Below are 23,800 nucleotides of genomic sequence, written 5' to 3'. Positions count from 1 at the left end.
TCAGAATTTCTGTCTTTCTATCTTTACTCCTTGTCAGTTTTTCTCTCTTCCATACTCCTTTCAGACCATACTGTTAATACCAAAGATGCTATGAACTATTCAGGCAGCCTTCAGTCCATGAAACAGACACAAAGAAAACACATTAGAAACATGAAACAAAGAGAAACATATTTAACAAGAGCTATCTTTTTACTATAAGTTCATTTTCAAGTCTGTTTCTGTGTGCAAATGAATATTTCTAATGTGGAACTTTTATACTGGCATATGTAAAAAAAACAAAACAAAAACACAGTAGCTCCTTTAAGCAAGACAAACAACAAGCAACTATATGTATAAATCATACGGTAAGTTCAGCAGGAAATTTCTGTGTACATTCCACAAACAGCTTCTGTAAAACAAGCAAGACCTAGGGACCAAATTTCCAAAAACAACACCTGTTTGTTTCCACCATATTTTAAATAATTAACTCCCCAACAAATGTAAATGCAAATAAAAGCCTGTTTATTTCATTTTTGTTTGTATTACAGTAAAATAAACACAAACATTTAGCAAATATTCTTTTCCTCTGTTAAGCACAGTTCTCTAAAGCAACTCTAGCTATTACTATTCCTCCATTACAAAAGGTCTGTGGAACTGAAAAATGGTCTGAAGGATCTTAGCTTAATCACGGCCTAGTTTAATGACTGCGTTGCAGTGAAGTGACCAAAAATCATTACCATTTCACATTTTTGCCATCTCTGTAATATTCAGAAGCTTTTTTTCTTCCTTTTATAAAAGCAATACTGCACCCTGCAAGGGGCGGCTGTTCGGGTGGCTCCTGGAGGGCGAGGATCTGCGGGAACGCTCGGGAAGGCCCCGTGGCAGGCAGCGCCCCACGGAGAGCACGCACAGGCCCAAGCTCCTCTCAAACCACCTTCACAACCACCAACAGAACAGCTAGGCAAAAATGTGCTGTTTGCACACAAAATATCACTAAGTTAGCTTGCAATTTTTTTTCCTATTTACTTTCAGCAATTTATTCATAAGAATTGTCATTTATGTTAATAACACAAGCTCTCTCGAAAAGCCATTTTCCTACAGCTTTATTTTTAAATATGTCCAAAAAAATTTTAATAAAACAGTATGCATTTTTTAACTACTCAGAACAGTATCTGCCAAACAGCAGCAAATTTAGTTAGAGGTACTTACTGCTGTTCCTCTTAGCTTGATCATTTGTATGTCAAATTTTGTTTTTCCAAGACTCCGTCTGCACTGTGTAAAGATTTGTTTCCAGGATACGAATAATTGTGCAGTACACAACATCTGTTGCTCTGCATTTTCTGAGCTTTGCAAAGCATACTTTCCTATATTCACTTAAGTATATGAACTGACAGAAGAGATATATGGTCACAGTTCAAATAAACTGACACCAGCAACAACTCTGTACAGAAAAGCATCTAAGTAAAGCCTCTTACGTAGCCTAAACAGACAAAAGCCAGGAAACTCAGAGCCCTGCACTGAATTCTGTTCATGAATTGGCCGCTCGTTTAAAATTGCAACACACGGGGAAGAAATGGCCACAGCTATGTTAGAGAACTATGTGGCAAACAAAGTTACTATAGTGTTTTTGTTTGTTTTTAAAACAGAGATTTAACATATTCTTACACCTACTACTAAACAAGAAGCCAGGGAAGGGGGGAGCTGTGCCAGATCTTTACCATCAGTAGAATTTTCTTTTCCATCCAGTACCTTACAAAAGGGATACATCAAAGTTCACAAGAAAATTCAGATCTAGAATTCTTCAAAGCCTTTTCTCATTACCTATTTAAACATAAACATATTTCTCAAATTTGTGTCTGTTGCCACTGGCAGATCATGAGAGAAAACAGAAGCTTCGTACTATTAGAAAGGAGAACTAATGCTTCCTTATAAAAAGGCCAGTGATGGGCCCAGAACAGAATTTTTAATATGTATACAAGTTATTTGGGAATCATTTGAATAATTTCTATGATCCACTCTGGTTTCTGGCTCTAATTTTACAAAAACTAAATACTCTGCCATATAATCATTCTAAATGCTCTGGCTTACAATCATATTTAAAAAACCTTCAGATTAAGTATAGTTTGAAGCATGCTTGAGCAACTTGAGGGCTTATGTATTCATTATTTCAATCTCAAAGTAGAGCCATGTCCTCATAGATAGATACACACAGAGCTCAAGTTCTGTTCTTGTTATCTTTAATTTCTAACATTTGTAAATAATATCTAATATGTGCCATTTGCAGTACACACCACACTGAAACATTTAGCAATATTCAGCTAGGATGACAAATGTAATTTGCAAGTGTCATTGCGATTCACCTGCAATCTGCGCCTCTAAAAATCACGCAGAAGAATTCTGTGGGCCACTTTATTCTCGCTGTGTTCTCAGCATGTTTAAATATTGCAGCATGTTCATGCTACAGATGTGTACACACGTGAGAGATCATCTCCAAGAGACAACACACTGAATTCCACTGAACATAATCTGCGTACCTGGAATCCTTAGGATATCCACAAAATAGCTATGGGTTTTAGCTGTGGGCTGTGATACTCGTATCTCCTTTTAAGCTACTTCAACTCCAGCATCTAATTCCTTAATGAAAACAAACTACCTTGACAAAAAGTTTAAAGGATGGAGTCAAAAAACCCAGCGTGGCTCAGGACGATCTTTTTTACAACTAGAATTCTCTTCCACAGCGATGTACAAATCACCAATTATTTATTCTTGGTAATGTCAGCACTGATTTAGATAACAGCTCTTTCAGGACTTCTTTCAGTTGAGCACATGTACATGCTTAAGAGCCAGAATGTGACTCTTGTACCTGCAGCATCCATCTCTCCCAGCACATGCCAGAAGACAGTTTCCTTCCAGAAAGACAATGGCAAAATGTTTCAACAGAGGTTCAGAAATACAGTAAGTATAAGGTCATGGCTTTACCTTTCTTGCTTTAAATCCATAGTGTGCGGTTTATTCAATCAGAAAAGTAAAGATCACAAAATTCTGCCTTAGTCGGGGGGGGGGGGGGGGGGGGAAGCAGGGGAGAACACAAGGGGACAACACATGCCCACGGTAGAGTAAGTTGAAGATATTCTTTAACCTTAAAAAGGAACAAACTGAAAACTTGGGGCAGGAATAAAAAACAGAGGCACCCTGCCAACCTCTACATAAACAGTTTTAAACACTCCAGTTACCATCATGACAAAGATTCAAATATAGCTCACAACTTCAAACAAACATGTTTGTCTCAGGGCACCAAACTCATTCCCAAAAAATAAGCTTAGCTAATACTATTCTACACCATAAATGAGCCACTGTTGATAACAGTAACTAAATAATGGGGATTGGGGTGTCGCATGAAAGAAAACTCAGTGATTCTTCCCCAGAAAGAACTGATAATTCCAGTACTGCCACCTCCAGCTGTGCAAGACATTTCCTGTTGCTCTACTAGACTTGCTACCTTTTTTGATCGCTCCACCAGAAAACACAATAGGAGAGCAGTTATCTTGAGACATTACAGGAAGAAAAGTGTTTTCTTTCAGTAGAAGCAGTACATTTTAATCTGCATACTTTGATAATAACAGAATTCCAAACAAACGTTCATAAAGAAATTTAGGTTCAATCGAAAAAAAAGACAAAAACATTTTAGATGAGTTACCTAGTGGTTTTTTTCCCTTAAGTAGCATTGTCACTGAAAAGTATAAACGTGAAGTCAGTTACTTTTAACTTCATGAACACTTTTGGAATTAAGACAGTTGTCATTAAAGAGGTATAACTATATGACAATGCATATCAATAAATGAAGACAAAGAAATATCAGAAGCCTAATTATTTTTCAAAATATTAAACAAGAGGATACCAAGTCTCATGCATACCTAAATACACATTTAACTTTTAAAACCATGAACAGTATTATGTGAAAGTAACAACTATCTTTATACATACGTACATTGTACATTGGGAACAAAATAATCAACCTCTTTTCCAAATAATGAAAAATCACACTACATTTCTTGCAGAGGTCCACAGCAAACACTTTGATAGTAAAATTTCAAGTCCTACACAATGCAGGAGACAGGCAATACTGATGTCTTCAGCTCCTAATCATAATCTAAGTAAAATCCAGTTATTCAGATAGCATCCGCATGTATAGAATTCTACCATGAATGAGAGACTATAACGCAGCACAGTTACTCATACAAAAGCAGCAGTTTCCAACCTGCTAACAACGCATTTTTGGCTGCATTTACAGGCTTGTGACTTCCTCCAATCGCAGTGTCACATGCACAACTCAATTTTGATTGTACTTGCAATTGCACATATTCAGCTACGCTTGAAGACATGCTCCTAAACCAGGAGAGAGGAGTTTTTGATTTCAAATAAGGGGGAAAGGGTTCCTCAACTGCCAGAGGGGCATTCCAAAACCTCTTCCCTAGTGAAACAGCAATAGGTTTAAAGGTGGTATTTCTCAAACTACTTAGTCTACAAACAAAAGTATTTTTGTGACTCCTAAACAGTTGAAAAGGGGATGTTCTAGTCATTTATTTCAAGTTAGCAGTGTAAAATACATACTTGTTATATATATATATATATATAATATATAAAGGTTAATTTATCAACTTTACAGTTGCACTCAACTCCTTAGTATGTCAGAGCATGGTGAAACCCAATTAACTCACAAAACTGACAGTTAATATCTATGACACAGGAATCAATTTAGAAAAAGATCCTCGTATAATGTAATTGCGGAGGAGCCCCAGTAGTAATTGACAAAAAGGTCAAATTTTAAAAGGAAACAGCAGATACCACCACAAAACTAGCAGATGTTCGTAAAGGATCATCTGTACGAAAACATAAGCATATGTGAAAGAAATCCAACACTATCATGAAATCAGCTGGTGTCTAAAATAATAGCAGCTCCTTATGGCAATATGGTAATAGACGTATCAGATACTCAACACATTATGGCTTTTTGTCTGCACATAGTGTTACAACATACGTTGTAGAAACCAGGACCACTGATTTCCTTAAAGGGGAGACAGTGGTTACCTGATACGCCAATGTTAAGGTACACAAAGAATATTAAATTCTTCAGGTTTACGAATCTGACGCTTTCAGCTATTTAGGCTTTTTTGTAAATTCTCTAAAAAGGATAAAAATATTTTTAAAGTACTGCACACACTGAAATAAAAACTTGCTTCTAAAGATAGTGCATTATATAGTTGGATATACATAAATGAAACAAAACAAAATAGGATTTCTTCTGTCTACTAATTATTTGCTGTTTGTTTTTCGGCACAAAAGCAACAACAGCTATTAGTTACCTGCTGCTCTTGTAATATATACAGTTAACAATAAGACATGTCTAGAATGAGAGGAAAATCGCTTTCTGAAGTTCTGTTTACTTTGACAAGAGCAGATGACAGACTTTCCTACTTTCTTTTTATTTTGGTTTTGTAACAGTAAAATAAAGACAGAAATGTATTAATCTCAGCATGTTTTTGTTAAGAAACAAAATTAAAAGAAAATATACCAGAATATCACATTCTCAGTTCTACCCCATTTATTGCCATGAACAGTTCCAACTACGGCAGCAGGCTGGCAGGGATTTGCCGTACAAGAAGACTCCCTTAGGCATCACGACATCCCCACGACTATCTCATGCAAGGTACCATATAACCACCAACAGTCCAAGGCAAGAAACACCTGCAGACAAAGAGACCGTAAATGCAGGCAGCAATCTCAGACTTTGAGCAAACAAAATATTAATCAGATTTTGGCTTTGTTTCCTGTAGGCATTGCTTTAAAAATATATATATATATGTAGGTGTAGGGTAGTGTTTCAAGAATAATACAGCTTCTTGGATGTTTACAGAGCACTCCTCACGTAGTGTGGGACTATGTGAAAGAAAGAACACACTTTTCGCACGCTTGGGAAAGAGTGGCTGGTACCGCAGGCAAACCTGAGTGGCCTGAGGAGAGAATTGGCAACGTGGGTAAAATAAGGAAACTACGCTTGAAAGTCAAGATAAGCTGCTCACATTGGTTATAACAGAAAAGATGCGAAAGTGCACAGTAAAGGGACACAAACCGGGGAACGATATGGTAAAATGACAATTAAGAAAAGATTACAGCATTATCTAGAATATAAAAGAGTGGGACAAAACACTGTTTCACAAAGCTGAAGAACAGAACGATTCACTAACTGAGATGCAAGATTAGTGCTTAGATAAGGGACCTGACTGCATACTGTTGTTTAATGACTTCTGAGGAATATTAATTTACAAGGAACAAGAGACATTTAGCCCTACACCTCTAGCATGGACATCAAAGATTAGTTGTCTTACTAATGTATCATGATGGAAAGAATCCAAAAGTGTACATTAAAAATTCTGTTGATACATAAACCAGTTTACTCTCACACTCTGTTGCACAGAAAGCATAGAAAAAAAAGAGTTAACAATTATTCCATAAACTAAAATTACAGAACAGAAGTGGGCAGGGGGGAACCTTTAGACAAGCCTAAACTTTGTGATTTTATGGCCTATAAGAGTTTTAAGATAACAAAACCACAGCATCAACAATAGAAACACTCTTGCATTAAGAAAGATCTTAAGAGTTATTACTTTGTCTGAAAGCTAAATAACACCAGAATCCTATTATATGAAACTCAAGTAGTGCCAGAATTCAAGTTCAATGTACACTAACCCGCATGTGCAATTAAGACACATGTAATCCCAAATAAACACAAATACAACTTGCAAGATCTAGCGAAGAAACTTATTTTCTAGAACAAATGTTTTAATATCTTCTCTCTCTCACATTCTCTGTATGGAATTAAAGTATATACAAAAAACACTATTACATAAATTTTCCCACAAACACCTAGCTATGAACTCTCCCAGACTGATCGGGAGCAGAGGCGGGAGGGGGACAAGACACACAGAATCAAGAAATGTCTAAAAGTAACCTGAAATAAAGAAAAAATTCTTGTGCAATCCTTTACCTTAAACATATTTAATTTCTTCAGAAAGATGTAAATCAATAAATTCTTTAGCACTATTACAGAGCATTTAGATAAAAGATATGCAATATTTTATGGACTTCACTGAAAAAGATTTAAGTTTCTTACAAGATTAAAGACCATGGGATTGTTTAACATTGCATGATTTCTTTATTAATATATAGCTTTAAGATGTAAATGGAATGCTATACATATATATCACACTCTTAGTAACACTTCAAATTATTTTTTTTTATGGCCCTTCCTTAAAAAAAAAAATTTTCCTATTTTACCTGGACAATAGATAAGTCACTTGAAGAAATTATATTCGCTACACACCAGAAGTCAAATCAAAAGCTTTCAATTTGACCAACTAATAACTTCAATAATTCATATTTTGTAACAGCCAGTTCCCATTTCCATTATTTTTACTGACCGATAGACTAACAGATGTCTTACTTTAGAGATCCCAAACAGACTATTGGTATCTATTTCACCCACATCTGTTCCTAAATAGCCTTGGCAGCAGGCCACTATGCACTCAGAATTAATTCCAAGTCCTTTATTGCTAACTCTTTCACTGTTTTGATATTTCAGTGATTTCTCCTTATTGTTGCACTTAAAGAACTATTTTATCTAAAACTACATATATACATATATGTACATATATAAATGTACATTTTAAATAACAAGAAGATATTATGTATACTGTAACTACATATTGATCTTTTTTACTTCATTATAAAAATATATATTGAATAGTTTATTAACCTCTGGGTTGCTGCAGATATCTTACTTCCTTGTTAGTAAATGAATTTAAAATATTATGTTCAATTACTCATATAAAAAGGCAAGTTTTACTTGAAAGGCCTTTTATCCAAATACTCAGTCCAGCCTACAAAATAGGTGCCTGAGGGAACAGCTTCATATACCCTTTAGTCAAGTATGCCACACACAAAAAATTACATTTAAAAGATGTTTTTCAGAACGATCCAAAGCCTCCAGACTTTGCACACCAGTAAAATACTGGGTCAAATGCCAGTTTAGTTCCATTTCCTATCTGATAGAAATCTGCTGAGAAACTGCAGTTATTGGCAATTGGAAATGCTGTGGTGATCTCCAAAAAGATGCAGACAGCTTGAATGAAGGCTTTACTTCTGATATTTCTTTAAACAGCGAAAAGCAAGCCATATTGGAAGGACAGCTTAAAGAACATTGAACTAATGCTATCTTCACTGAAACTGTTCTAAAATACAAATGATTCCTATGTCCACTACTGCTAATCCCCTACAATTCATTAGCTTTTAAGCTTTAGCCATACTGACAAAAGATTCCACTCTATCTGTTCTTAAATGTAAGTGATTGTTTCTTCCATCACTTGGAAAAGTTTCCATCGCTTATATCAATGCTTATTATCTTTTGGGAACTCAAAAATCTCACATAATATTCAAACCTGTATTTCAGATAGCTTTCTCTTCTGCGTTTTTGAAGCAGTGTGCAGAAATGAATTGCTCTACAGTTTGGAGCTGTATTATTAACATACAGATAGAAGGAGTTTTTTTGATTTCAGGAATTACTTTTATAGTGTAGAAAAGCCATACAGAAAGGAGTTAGAAACAAAACTAGTAACTACAGACTCTGAGCTGAACTTTTCATTGCAACATCCACTGTGTTGTTGAAAGCAAGCAACCAGATATCTGTCAGAGGGTACCTGGCTTCTGTGAGAAGAACCGACTCAGGTGAGCTGCACACCTGGGCTCCAATTGCAGCATTTTTGATAGTGCTGCCAAGCCATGCATCTTACTACCCGCTTTTCCCACTTGACACCTCCTCTCCCTTAGGCTCCACACTTAGCTATCTGCCCAGGCCCTACTTCTGCTTGAAGCTTTATCATAATAGAGCACCCAAAATTCATAATGGATCATGCTTATTTGACAGGGGAGGGGAGAAGAGACTGCTGGAGAACTTACTGAGAGACTTTGAGAGTGAACAAGAAAGGAAGCCATCAGAAATGGCTGCAGCGACTGCCATACAAGAAAGATCTTTTCTTAAAGCAGGAAGGAAAAGTACATAGAAGTCCAAGCAGAAAATATTTAGCATCAAAGTTCAGGCCATCTGGTAAAGTGTGCGTTCCCTTTCAGAGCCTAAGATAAATTATTTTAAGAAGGCTTTGGTTTGGAGAAAGTGTACTTAAGTCAAATCTAGGGGAATAGGACCTACCTACACACACCATTACCCAAACCAGCCACCTATGAGCCAAATCAGCCCAGAGAACACTTCAACAGGGCTCACTTGGAGCAACAAGTGCCATCCAGACAGTCACCAACCATCTCCTGTACCTATTCACAGCTCAGCCCAAGCACCGTGCTGCTGTTAAATGAAATGAGAAAGTAGCAGAGGTGGCTCCTCCCAGCACCAGTACAGCTCCCACACTCTGAGTACTCCTTGGCAATTGCAGCTGGGCTACGAGACAGCTAGAGAGAAAAAACATCCAAGCTTCAAAATATGTGTTTGACCTCTGCAGCTGCAGAGGTGCAACCATCCTGATGAGAATATCTGAGAAAGAAGGAAAAACAGACAAGCGTCTCACTGGAGTCATCCCCAATGTTGCAAGGACAACAATCCCTCCGTGGAGGAAGCTTCAGCTCCTTCTCAGGGCATCTACAGACACGGGCAGAGGCACACAGAGCCAAGCTGCCCTGAAGAAAGGAGTCACAAGTATTGTTTGGAAGGACATGTTTTGGACATACCTTTTGAATGCTGTTTAAGGAGACTTATGTTCTCCTTGCAATGTGAAAAATGACCAGAAGGACAGATGGGTCTCAGAAACACCCCACCGGTTTTCTTTTTAAGATGTTTTCATTCTCAAGGAATGGAACGGCCTGGAACATCTCCCTCGAACAGCCACATACGACACAGTGGCTGGCATCCATGCTGGTAGAGGACAATCCTTTTATCTTCAATGTATTTGATATCTAAGAGTTTGGAAATCCTATGGTAAAAGTTCATAGACTGCCACCGACTTTAAAAAAAAAATCTAGCACTTAGAAGACAACACTGGCTTTTCCACCGAAACTAATAAGGGAATCAGACATTAAGAGCTTCTTAGAAACCAAAATATTCAACAGCTGAATATTACATAGTACTTCATTGTCTCTGAAAATTCATTTTGTATCGGCATCTTAATACATGAGCAGTAAAAGCCCAGATTCTGATATAACTGATGCCAGTTTGTTAGTGCTGCTTTCCACAACTTTCCTGAAGTTCTGCTATCTGCAATATGACTAACTTTAAGCACAGCGTACTTTGCTGCCTCACAGAAGCCAAGAAAGAAGAGCTTGCAACTTCTGAAAGCTCAGGATGAAGAGATCTTCCACAGAGTAGCAATCTCTGGATTTTCCTAGAAAAAAACAGGAATATATTCCCATCTATGGAAGCATGAAGCAACATCTATTGAAATCCATTCTTCCTATCTGTACCTTTAAAGCCTTCACTGGTCCCAATTAAAGACAACCAAGGACCCTAGTTTCTGAGATATGGCAATTCAAACTACATTATAGTAGCCAAAATATAAAATGGCAAATTGGAGCACTGCACACAAAACTAAATAGTTCATAAATTACATTTCAGATCACGTACATAGAGAGCTGTAGATAATTCCAAAAGGGTACAGTGTTACGTAACAGCATTACTTAGACGCTCCTACTAGCTCTGCAAGAGGAAGGTCCATGACTATGTCAGCGCAGACTTCATCAGAACTCAACAGTCCTTCCAAAATGCAGACATTCACGTCTGAGCACAACATCGCATTAACATGGTTATAGTACTTCAGGATGAAAGCTAGTAGTTGTGCATGTGCGCCACATTAGTTTGATCTGAGTAGCTCTGGTATCCCTACATGGTTACATGAAATGAAAACTAACGACTTCAGCTTTGAGCATCCGAGTGTTTCTCTGAAGCAGCAGCAGCACTGGAATCTCGGCCTCCCACAACACTCCTGAAGCTCAGCAGCGTACAGACCACGTTGAAACAGAACATATTACCGTAACATAGAAAAAAAGGTATTTGGAAGCAACCTTGTTCCTCTGTATATGGAGTTTACAGCTAACAGTTGAATCTCAGCCATACTAAGTGCCTTCAAAAATTATACTAAAATAGAATCTGTATTTAGGCCTGGACAAGTTAACCCTGCCGTAACAGACTGCAGCTGTGCTGTCTAGAAACTCTGCATTCCTGAAATGCAACTTTGATTTATCCATGGCATAAGCACTATGAAGTCATACTGCAGTAAACAGACACCTTCAAGAGAATGCAAATAGTTTTGAAAGTAAGATTATGTTTCCACATTTTGGGGGGGGGAGCAGATGATTGGGATAAATTTGAGGCATGATCCTTTTCTTCTAAAATTTTTGTGTAGAATTTTGTTTTACTTGATCAAATCCTTTAAAATAGTATTTTCGCACAGCACATGGCTTTATTGGAAGAGTTTCCAAGTCAGATTCTTCTAAAAACTTCTTTCAAGGTTGACCTTAATAGCAAGAATGATAATAAACAATAACAAAACAGAGTCTCAAAGGAAGGCTACGAGGCCAAGCTCTACCCGCTCTACTCCATCAGCGGTGTGGAGTGAGGACAGTCGGACACAGAAGCCTCATCACAAAACTCCGGCACCTCTCAGATAGCCGTACCCACCTCTGCACCCTAGTTACGTAGCTGTCAAGGAGACTAACACGAGGAAGACTGATGCAGCAGAAAGAAATCAAATCCTCTTACTATGCTGCCTGGGGCTAAGAAGATGTAAAAACACAGTCCTCCACGTTTCGCACTTTTAATATCACGTATAAAGGAGTACAGGCTCTTTCCAGGAACAGCCGGAAGACCGATCCGAGGTACTCGTGGCGTTATAAACCGCTTCTTTTCTATCACCAGCGTAATCTTGAAGAGAAGCGACATGCCAGAAATCACCTGCTTTAGCTAGCTGACTGCAAACCCGGTGTATGGAGACTGTCCATCCCCCTCCCCCTGACCGGCACCGGCCCCGGCTCCGGCCCCGGCCGGGAGGCGCCGCCGCAGCCGCCCGGCGCGGCCCCGCTCCCGGCCCCGCTCCCGGCCCCGTCCCACCTGCGGGGCTCTCGGGCAGGATGGGGCTCCAGCGCAGCCGCCGGGCGCTCAGCACCACGTCGCAGCTCCTCCGGCCGATCTCGAAGATGCCCCTGAGGAGCAGCGGCTCCTCCCCCGCCCCGGCCCCTGCCGGCGCGGCGGCCCTGCCCGGCGGGGCCACCCGCCGCCGCCGCCTGCGCTCCTCGGGCCCCGCCGCCGCGGAGGAGGAGGAGGAGGAGGAGGAGGGCGGCGCGGGGGCGGCCGGCCGGGCGCCCCCCCGCCCGGGGCGGCCGCCGGCAGGGCCCACCGACCGCTCGGGCCGGGCGCGCAGCAAGGGGCCCCTGGCGCCCAGCATGGCGGCGCGACCGCCCGCCGCCGCCGCGCGGGGTTGCGGCCGGCGCTCGCCGCGTCCCGGCGGCTGCCAAGGCAGCGCCCGCCCCGCCCCGCCCCGCCCCAGGGGCGGCCCCGCCCGCGGCCGGTCGCCCGGGAAACGGCGGGCCGGGAGCGGGGCCGGGAGCGGGGCCGGGAGCGGGGCCGGGAGCGGGGCCGGGAGCGGGGCCGGGAGCGGGGGCGCGGCCGCGGCGCCCTGCCGAGTAGCGCGGGGAAGAACAGCTGCCAGCCCGGGCACCGGCTCCTGGAGCTGCTCTAGGAACCAGGGTGAGCCGAGGCCGCCTTCCGCTTTACACGGTGCCTTGGGGACACGGCCACAGCCGCCCAGAGGCTGCGGCGTTCCACGGCCGGGTTCTCCCCAGCGCCCTTTGCTGCCCCGAGGAGAGTGGTGAGGGGGTTTAGCTACCAAAGTTGACGTTGTGTTTTGTTAGAATCCCCTAAGACGCTTTTATAGTGACTTCTGCTTTTCATTATCATCAGTAATATTATTTAGCTTCAGAAAACTATCATACAACAAAAGTGATAATAGCCCTTTCGTACTAGAAGAGTCAAGCCGTTCACAAGCTTCGCCAATGGCTCAGTATTAAGATACATGTTGTGCTGAGTTTCATATTGCAAAATTGAATATTATCATATACCTAAACAGAAGTATCATAATTATGATGTGCACTCATAACAGTTATGAGAAATATTTAAGCCAGAGTCAGAATCTAATGTAAGCTCAAACAGCATTAAGTGCTGTCACAAATGGGCCAGTGCAGAAGATATCCCTGGAAGGCTGCAGAGACTCATCCCTCATCTGCCTTGCTTAAATGCAGAGGAGGGAGACGTGCTTTACTCACGTGCTGTTAGTGGGAGATGTTACTGTTTGCAGGTCTGACAGCTTTGCTCAGATATCGTAAGATTCACTGATGACGATTGTGTTAGAGCTCCAGTGTCAACTCCAATTTATAAGGTGCTTCTGAGCCTGTAAGGACTTAACTTGTGGAAAAAAGAAAAAAAAACAGTGGGGGGTTTAGTTCTGAGTTGTATGGTTTCATGGTGAATTATTACTGCGTGGAAAAGACATTTTTAGGCGATAAAATTACTGAACTGTTTATTCGTATGTATTTATAATAAGATAAACATATTATGTCCCTCTAAGAAATAAAGTAATAAAATAAAAATATATTGCCTTTCATGGATCATGAGTAACATGAATTGCAATTCAAACTTAAATGCGAAAATTTCCAAGACTTTCTGTAATGTTTGTGATGTTAGATATATGAGAAAATCTGACCATCTGTAATTAAGCCAGCTGAAGTCCACAAAATGATACACTATGTAATGACTATGAAGTGGCCTTCCTTGATCATTCCATAAAAATTTGTACCAAGTTGCTAATTGCATAGCTGAGAAGACAGTTTTAAGAAACTTAAAAAGACACTATGGTACAGCCTTTTAATACTCAAGTTGCTTAGACCCATTTATTACTTTGCAGAGTTTCAAGTATGCTCTGAATATCTGGGAAATAAACAAACTTTAAGTGCTTTTGAATTTACATCAAATTATTGATTCAACATTAAGTGAGATGTAGTTCTGACAAATTTGCCTCTTCTCCCCCTTCCCCCAGTGACTGTTCAAAAATCTAATATTTATTGTAATGGAAAAAACATTGAGAGTGAAAGTACTCTCTATTTGATTTGTAATTACTTATCTTTTGTGGAGAATTTTTCCCCTCTTTCATACTCCTTGAGAGGTTCACACCAATGACAACTGTTGCCATTATAAGATTGTTCTCAGTCTTTACAGGGTTATAAAAAATATTCCTAGAAAATTAACATGAAATGGATAAAATATTATGTTAACTAAAAAAGGACTGCTTAAAGTAGGTTTTATTAACAAGGGAAAACAGTGCTTCTGAATTATAACATCATCACAATGTTTCTGCTCCCTTAAAACTGTTAATGATCTTCTGACTTTTTTTTTTTTTTTTAATTGTGCTAATTTTTTTTGTCCCATAGATACTCTTTGCTGGAAGGTAAATATCTTGACTGCAGAATAATCAGACAAAGTGTAAACAATTGAAATTATGTACAAAATATGGAAGTTTTGTGCTAAATAAGTTTTTTCACCTAAAGAGAAATGAGTGACAAGGCAGGAAAAAAATAAGCCAAACATACTTGCCTCACCAGTTTAATATTCTGACAACTACAACAGTAGATGAACCAATCAAGCTTGTATCAGTTTTTTGACATCAGTGAGCTTTAATGTGTTTTCACTGATGTCATTCAAAAGGAAAGTTAAATCATTAACTAGAAGATAAAGTGCAATATTGAACAGAAAACGATTGAATCATCTTTGAAGCTCTATGCTCTTTACAAACCACTACCGCCTTTTTTATTTGTTTCTGAGACCATTTATTAGCCTACCCAATCTACATATATATTATATTGATACCAGATTATTTCTCATAAGGTAAAGGAAAGGATAAGCTAATAACTGTCTTAGAGACATAAAACAATACTGCTATCACTGCCATCATTGAAAGAATATTACAGTTCCCAGGAGACTTGTAATACCCTTCAACTGATGTCAGTAAAAGTTGTAATACCATTTTATTGATGTTACTTGAAGGGAATATTAAACCAATAACTGTCAAGATACAAAAATGTAGTAGACGAAAATATGAAGTAGTAATATCAAGGAAGTCTTATATAATAACAAAAAATCATTTCAGGGATATATGATTTTGTTCACTGTGGGTTTACTGCTGTTTACAACTACTCCATTATCACAATCATTTCTAAGAGACAGATACTTGTTTTCCTTGAAAACTACTACTCTATGCAAGGCTATCAGTTTTCAGTTTATCAGTTCCAGGGTTTGGGTTTTTTTTTAATTAATATCACATTTCACAGATTATGTCACACTGAATTGGAAGAAAATGCAGAATAGTCTAGCAGTAAAATATCCTAACCCTTTTCCAGACCGGTGTCTGGAGCCTCCACACACAGGACTTCCCTGGAAAAGGGGCTGCACGTGCCCCAGCTCTTCCCCACGGGGCAGGGAGCAAAACCCAGGCAGCAGGGCAGGGCAGGGCCCGTCCCACGGTACCTGGGCAGGGTGAGCAGCGCCAGGCTGGGCTGGGCTGGCAGCCGGGGCTGGCCGAGAGCCCCCACAGGGCTGCGGCGATGGGGCAAGCAGGCAGGTCAGAGTCCAGATCAGCAGGGCCTGTAGCAGGCAAGCCTAGAGCCCAGCACCACTACAGCACCCCTAGGGCTGATGGCCCCAGGCTGAGCTTAAATACAGCCCTGGGGCGCAGCAGGGGTGGGTGGGGGTCCCAGGTGGGGCTGCTCAGGGCTGTTAAGGCCCGTTAGGGCCCTGACAGCCAGGGAGGAGGGAGGAGAAGGGTCAAGGAGCTGCAAGGGCAGGCTGCCCCGAAAGTGGAGTTGAGCAGGAGCCGAGGAGGAGCACGAGGCCAGTGGGGCCCCAGGCAAGGGGCAGTCCCACCGTGGCTGAGCAAGGAGAGCAGGGCAGGGCCGGCGTGGTCACCACATCCAGTCAGGAGTCCCGATGGCCGGACAAATCCGTAGCGATGAGGCAGGTCCGAGGTCAAGCCGAGATGTCAAGTCAGTGGCCAGGGTGATGGCCAGGCGCAGGCATGGCTGTGGTGTCGCTAAGGCAAACACCAAGGGTGAGATCCTCAGCCTAAATGCAGCTTTGAGTGAAGGAGGAGAGATGTCCCCCCCACGGCTGCTTAGAGGTACTCCTCAGCAGAGGTGGAGGAGACCCTGCGGGGTGTCAGGGCGCTGACCTTGAGCAGCTGACCTTCCAGGAGAGGCGTGCCATGCCCTGGGCCCTGCGAGAAGTAGCAAGGACCTGGGGGACAATCTAACTTCTCCCAACTGCCCATATTCCTCGCCTGAGGAAGGAAGTGGTCCCTGGGTCTGTAGATGCCAGCAAGTAGCAGGACTCTCAGAAATCTGAGAGATTCAGAAACGTTCTAGGAGAACGTCTGAAGACCGAGAGGAACCAGGATAACCTCCTGGAAGGAAGAGGAAGCGAGAGAGGTGGAGCCAGTAGTTACTGGAGGAGAGCAAGGAGGTAAAGCATACTGTCAGAAAATAAATCCTCTCCTTCAAGAAATCAAATAGAAGAATGCCATTAGGTGAATAGTTGAGGAACTGGAAGGCCAGTCTTTGACCCATGGATAACAGAAGGCTGAAATTAGGGAATGGGAATTAAGACAAGACAAGACAATAGAGGATGCTGTGAGGAAAAAAACCTTTGACCAATCTGGAGGATGCAGCTGGACATTTCTGGTAGCCGGACTGTATCACAGGCTAATAGAAATTTACTTCTGGAGGGATCTGAATTTTGAAATTGGCAGCATATCCTTGGCTTGTCTGTTTTTCTGGCTACAGTGCCTGCTTATACAATAAAGGCTTAGTGTGTGGTCAGTTATGCTTCAGCTTTTCAGTCCCAAAATATTAGCCCTTCTAAGCATTTTTCCTTCTTTCATTGCTACTCCAGAGAAGAATCTATTATTTCTATAACTATCAATATTAATTCATCTTTGTTGTGTTCTTTTTCCTGGACTTAAAGAAGAGATATGAAGCAGAACACCAAGCTTTTTATGAAATGAGTGCAGCCATAAGCTAATTATTCTGAAGAAAAATGGCAGAAATAATATATAGAAGAGAGCATTATTATGATGATGATGATGATGATGATGATGAATAAATGTCTGAAAAGGAGAAGGAAAACATCAAAAAGAGCGAGAGAGGAAAGAGCAAAGAAGGAAAATAAAGCCTGAAGTTGTGGAGATGGACAAATATAGGTTTGAGAGAAATGTCTGCAAAAAGGAGAAGAAGAAGGAATGAAAGGATTATGCGGGGATAAGTAGGAAAAAAAAATGAAGTCTGAAACTCAAGGTTAAAGTTGTTCTTAAGAGAAATGGGAGCTGAAAGAGATCTTAATCAAAACAGAAGAGAAAAATGTGATAATGGAAAGGAATATAAAATGAGAATGTGTTGATGGGAGGATCATTTTATTTCTTCTTTGTGTTAAGGTTAACATGTTATCTTTTTAAGATAATAAAATTTATTATGACTCTTGTTTTCTATTGTTCTGTCACCAAAACATTGGTAAATAGCTTAGGTCATAATTGTTTCTATTTTGTTTCATATAAAATGCAGTTAACTCTGTGCTACCAGCTACTACAAGCTAGGAACTGAAAATCAGGACTGATATTCTATGTTTTACATACCCTGTAGGCAACCTAAATACTTAAGAGAATGCTTTGAGAGCATTGTCAGATTTAATTTTGTACTGCATAGCTTCTGACGGTTTGTTAAATACATATATGAATTATTTAAAAAACACTTATGTACATATTTAAAGAACAGTCTATTTGCAGGTCTTCAGCTCACTGATTCAATATGTATTAATGTACTGTGTTTTTCAAGACTTTGTAATATGGAATTTGCAGCTAAGGAATGAGTGTAGACCATTTGTAATTTCTGAAATAATTACTACGCAAGCCATCTTGGTGAATAAAAACAATGACCAATTTCTGCATATTTTCCCTGCTACTTCAGCAGGCAAAACTCCAAGTTTTGATTTCTGTGAGAGTTCTTTCCTGAACAGGAATGAGTAAGAACTGAGTGATTTTGACTTTAGACACTATATATATAAACAAGGAAGTGAAATTTAGCTCTCTAATTTTTAAAACAACTTGGCAGGTTCATCTTTGTGCAGGAATACTACCTTGTTAATAGTCTTTTCTTTTAAAAAAGGAGATACTTTATGTTTTGAAAATGTTAAAAACAACTGTTACGATAATACTGGATCCAATTTTGATCAGTTACAGTGTTGAAATAACTGAAAGATTTTTTAGCATTATGGATGATATAAAAGGCTTGTTTTATTTGCTCACAAAAAGTAGTTTGGAATTATTTATATTAATTCCTATTACCTCTGAGGTTATATGTTGCTTACTAGTATTAGTTTATTAAAATTCTGGAACACTAGCTTCTGGAGGAAGTAACTCTATGTTGTCTTCTGGTGACTTCTGATACCTCGAGCCTGCTTGAAGCTACTGACTGCCCTTATTCCCTCAGGGAGTACTACCGAAGGCACTGGGCCAAAGCCGCATGATATTCAGGCACATTTTTCATTCAGGTTAGGTAAAACCTGAGGTTTCAGTCTCTTGATGTCTGTGGCTATGCCCTGGTCTGTGCCATGGTTACAGACCTCTCTGCCCTCCATGCATCAATAACCTCCAGATCCTCTCCTGCTGCTTCGGAAAACCGAGAAGGGAAAAGCTTCCAGCCACGATGATTACTCATGTGCTGTTCCTGCAGGGATTTTACAGGTGTCTTCCCAAGCACACACCAGTGGCAGAATGATTTCTGCTCTCAGAGAAATACGCATGAAGAAGAAGAGAAAAGCTACTGGTTGCAAAGAGCCATAAAAAGAAAGTTCTAGGCCTCTTCTGGATTACCTAGCATATACGTGGGTATGACTCAACCCCACAGTCTCCTCCACATGAGAAAGTTAGATAATCCCACTATAGCCTAAGTTAATTAGTGATATGTTCATAGGAGAGGAACAGTGTGAGTAATTCTTTCCTTTGAAAGAGCCCTTGATAGACCTTCCTGTGGGAGTCGTGAGTACAGATTTCAGGATTTGGCCTGATATTATTAACAGTAAGAAAAAATAAATAGCACAGAGGCATAAGAAGCAGCAGCAAATAAAAAAAGAACTCCAATATATTATAAGGGGGGAAAAAACTAAACTAATTGAAATAGCAAAACTCACAAGTGATTTGTAAAATGGAGCCTCTAGTTACCAAAATGCCTAATTAATTTTCTTTATTATGTTGCTCATAACATTAAAATATTATTTCCTCTTAAGTATTGTGGTAGCAAACATTCAGAGAGCCTCGTTGGATCTTTTAGGTAAATTGCATTGGCTAGAGGAGTTGGATTTTGTTATTAACTGTGGAAAAGGAAAGGTAATTGAAAAGGTTTCTTGTGATTTGGAAATGCCTTCCAAATATTCATTAAACATTTAAGCGACTAAATTTGCAGAATATGTTCCTGACATTGGCACTGGTTCTGTGGTATTTCTCTCATCAGATGGAAGTACTGTGTGTTATGCAGAGTGCATTCATGCATAAACAATATCATTTTCATAAATTAAAACCTCCCCTGCAGAAGGAACATCTGTGCCTGCCTTTGAATAAAAGATGGTGGCATGCGAGTTGCCCCTTGACTGACTAGAAGAATCCTTATGTTTAAGAAGAAGGCGCATAACCAAAAGGCAAACAAGCCTGGGTCAGCTTTTTCAATCTTACCTTAAAAATTGTCACTCATGTCCCCTCCTTAGGTTACCTAAGGTATATTTAGCTATATTGGCACTGACTAGAAAGGGTTAATCAGGTGCTTGAAGAGTTGTCTTTTGCTCGCCTCCTTTCCAGATTCAGCAACAATTTTGGATTGCAGAGCTGCAGGCTCGGGCAAAATGAGAGCGAGCTGCTGCAAAATGAATCAGCCAGCCTCGCAATTAATTTTCGGCGTGTTCTTAGCACAAAAGACTGGCAGTAAGAACACTGCAAAACAAATACAGGTTTTCAGCACCATGGTGTTGGATTTCTGTAGCTATAAACACCTTTGGAAATAGCAGTTAATAGCTTGATTTCTCGTGAAAAATGCCCTCCTTCACAGGGGAGCCTGTTCACTTTCTGCTGAATTTGGGCAGTTTATGAAGTGCCTGCGGTCTGTGATTCGTGTACGATGTGTTTCAAGGGACGCGCGGAGCCCGCGCTGGTTTCCGTCCCTCCCCCCGGGGCAAAGACCTGTTGATCGCGCCCGGTGCCGCGGGGAACCGCGCTCCCGCGGGTCGCGGCTCCGCGCTTCTGCAGCCGCGGAGCAGCCGGGGAAGAGAGGGAACCGCGGGGTGCGGGTCTGGCGAGGAGGCAGGTCGCGAAGGGCGACCGGCACCGCGGGCAGCCGCCGCGGCGCGCTGGGGCCGCCCGGCGCCGCGCAACCCTGCGCGCAGCCGGGCAGAGCCGCCCTCCAGCCGCCGCCGCCTGGCGCGGAAGGGAGCGGCAGCAGAGCGGCCGGCGCGCACCGGGCGGCGCGCGTACCTTCCGCGCCGCGGCGGCTGCGGAGGACCAAATGGGTGCCGGAGCGCTGCTAAAGCCCAAACGCGCAACCGGCAGGGAAAACTCCGTTACGGCTTCCGCGGCTCCCACCCGCGCTGCCTTTCTGCTCCCCTTCTCCCCCTTCAGTGATGCGAAGCGCTAGGTCCGCTGTAAACAAACGAACAAAATACCCGCTCGTCCACCCCAAGATAAGCAAGGAAGCCGTGCCTTTATTTTTTTTAGTCCAAATTTTATTCTACAAATAGTAAGTGTCGCACCTTTCATGAGCTATCCGAATAAAACAATAATCCCATAGGAATTACTTACACTAAGGAAAAAAAAAATCACATTTAGGGAGAAATGCAACATTCGACCAAATGTTCAATACTATGTTGTTGCAAAAGAATAGATGTTTTCTAAAATCCCAGTGTGCATTACATCATAATATACAGGATTACAAACAAAATTACAGTACAGATTGATTCCAGTTGAACCAGCATTACATTTCAAACAGCACTTATTCTGGACTGCATTGTACATGCAATAGCTATTGTTCTAATTACGGATTAAATGGTTTGAATTTGTTTTAAGCTACCATACTAATCGACTACAATAGGTATATAGCCCAACTTTAACAACCTGATTAGTTTTAGGCTCCGATTTATAATATGAGTATATGACAACCACGGCTTGTGTGAATATGTATAAAATCATGCATTTATATTGTCTGGAAACATTAATATCTTCAAGATCTCTTCAAAAAAATCACGGAATGCAAAGGGGTTCAAAGACTTAAAAGAAACAGTGCAAATTGTATGTGATAGTCAAGCAGCTTTTGATTTAAAAAGGGTGTTGGCATTTGCTTATAATATTTATATACAAGTTTGTGCAAGTAATGTGTTGAACTGATATGTTTTAATAGAAAATAAGTCTCTCGTTCTTATATCTTCTCAAGACCTAGGGATCTGGTTCTTGTTGTAGGGGAAAAGGAAAAAAAGAGAGAGAAAGAGAGGAAAAAAAAAAAGACTTTCATGGGAAAGAAATTGCCCGGATTGTGCATTTTTTAACTATTTGAAAGGAAACAAGTGCTAAGGCAACATAACTTTTCTAAGCACTTTTCTGCTGGTTTAAATTATTTAAATTATTTTGTATAAATTAGATATAATTCTACCTTTCCAATATGTATAAAAATTGATGAAGCTGCATGGTTTAAAATAGGAAATTCACATTATAAAAAGTCATTAAAAATTCTGTACAAAATCACAACAAAATAATTCAGCATGGGAAAGGTAACAAGTAGTAAAACGTTGGTTGAAAAATATAGATTTCATATATATTTTGTAATTGGCCCATTGCGAGTTTAAAAATTGCATAGATCCTAATTATTGCTCGTGATTTTTGTTATCCCGATCAGAAGATTAACACGATCCGAACGCGCCTGCACCAGACTTGCAGGGCAGCCTCAGGGAGCTGTCGGGCGACACGACGGGGCGGGGAGCAGGGGCGGGCGCTCCCTGCGCCTCCCTCCTCAAGGCAGCGGCGGCGCGGCGCGGCGCGGCCCTCCGCAAGCGAGGCGGCGGCGGCGGCGGCGGCGGGGCTCAGTCGTGGAAGATGGCGTGGAGCGGGGCGCCGAGGCCGCGCTCGTGGTGCGGGTGCGGGTGGCCCTCGTAGGGCAGCAGCCCCTCGACGGGCAGGTCGCAGCGGGCGGCGCCGGCGGCGAAGACGGGCCCGTGGGCGGGCGCGGCGGCCAGGGCGGCGGCGGCGGCGGGGTAGTGCACGCTGAAGGCGAAGCCCTTGTCGAAGTCGCCGGCGGGCTCGTGCTTGAAGGCGAAGTTGCCGCTGACGCTGAGGGGCGGGCTGAGCGGGCCGTCGAAGGCGGGGCTGGCGCACTCGCCCAGGCCGCCCTCGAAGAAGGGCTCGAGGGCGGCGCCGAAGCCGGGCGGCGCCTTGGCGTGGAAGAGGTGGGAGCTGTCCATGGTGCCGTAGGGCGGGCTGGGCAGCCCCGGCGACTGGTAGGGGTACGGGTGCGCCGGGAAGGAGGCGCCCGCCGGCGGCAGGTGCGGCGCCACGTCGGGGCTCTGCTCGGGCAGGAACGTCCGCGGGTTGAGCTGCAGGCAGCCGGCCACCAGGTTGGTGGTGGGCTGCGACAGGCCCTTGCACAGGGTCTGCACGAAGGAGACCAGGTCGGGGCTCTTGCCGGAGCGCAGGATCTCGGAGAGCGCCCAGATGTAGTTCTTCGCCAGGCGCAGCGTCTCGATCTTGGACAGCTTCTGCGTCTTGGAGTAGCAGGGCACCACCTTGCGCAGGTTGTCCAGGGCCGCGTTCAGGCCGTGCATGCGGTTGCGCTCCCGCGCGTTGGCCTTCATGCGCCGCAGCTTGAACCGCTCCATGCGCGCCTTGGTCATCTTCTTCTTCTTGGGGCCTCGCCTCTTGGGCTTCTGGTCGTCGTCGTCCTCCTCTTCCTCTTCCTCCTCCTCTTCATCCAAGTCGTCCTCCTCGTCCTCCTCCTCGCCGTTTCGCAGCGAGTCCTCCTCGGCCTCGGCGTGCAGACCCTCGAGGTCCTCCTCCTTCTTGTCCGCCTCGTGCTCCTCGTCCTGGGAGCTGAGGCACTCGTCCGTCCAGCTCGGGGGCCCCTGCGGCTGGGGTTCGCCCATCAGCCCACTCTCGCTGTACGATTTGGTCATCGTGAGAGGCTAGCGCACAGGAGACAGAAAGGGGCCCGGTGAGCAGCCCGGCAGGCGGCCCCGGCCGCGGGCCCCCGCAGCGCAGGGACGAGCCGCCCCCCGCGCCCCGCCCGGCGCCCCCGAGGGCGGCCCCGAGGCGTCCCCGGTGCCGCCGCGAACTCCTAATTGTCTCCGCGGTCCTGCCTTATAATTACGTTGACATATGCTCAAATGCCATTATGCAACTTGCTGATATTAGCGGGGAATATAAGCAGATTACGTTTGCGGGAGGGAGCTGGAGTGCCACGACGCGAGTAGACGAAGCGCTTGTAAAAACGTCTGGGGAACCGGGGAGGGGCGTCAGCGGCGGTAGTCGCGTCCGAACCCTTTCCCCGCCGCCCCTCCGCGGCTCCCTCCCGCCCCGCCGGGGCGGCGCGGCCCCCGCTCGGCGCCTCCCGGGGGGGCGGGCGGCGCGGAGCCTGCGCGGCGCCCCGC

General features: G+C 42.9%; 2 protein-coding genes across 2 annotated transcripts in view; both read right to left on the bottom strand.

Moving 5' to 3' along the window:
- CERKL (ceramide kinase like) overlaps positions 1-12,308 on the bottom strand; it is a gene marked incomplete at its 5' end in the record, with an annotated part of 60,830 nt that extends 48,522 nt beyond the window's left edge. Inside the window, one exon of the mRNA XM_067298980.1 lies at positions 12,143-12,308. Within this exon, the coding sequence (XP_067155081.1) occupies positions 12,143-12,308 (166 nt within the window). The remainder of the gene's footprint in view (positions 1-12,142) is intronic.
- Positions 12,309-22,240: 9,932 nt separating this feature from the next.
- On the bottom strand, positions 22,241-23,326 carry NEUROD1 (neuronal differentiation 1). The gene has a single exon (XM_067298515.1). It carries the CDS (start codon positions 23,324-23,326, stop codon positions 22,241-22,243), a length of 1,086 nt encoding a protein of 361 aa, XP_067154616.1.
- Between the last annotated feature and the right edge of the window lie 474 nt (positions 23,327-23,800).

The sequence above is a fragment of the Apteryx mantelli genome, chromosome 6 (assembly GCF_036417845.1).
Source record: "Apteryx mantelli isolate bAptMan1 chromosome 6, bAptMan1.hap1, whole genome shotgun sequence".
NCBI lineage: Eukaryota > Metazoa > Chordata > Aves > Apterygiformes > Apterygidae > Apteryx > Apteryx mantelli.
This window is presented reverse-complemented; position numbering and strand designations above follow the sequence as displayed.

Bases quoted from the DNA above. Each gene is read 5' to 3' on its own strand.
- NEUROD1 (XM_067298515.1), bottom strand. From the start codon at position 23,326: ATGACCAAATCGTACAGCGAGAGTGGGCTGATGGGCGAACCCCAGCCG.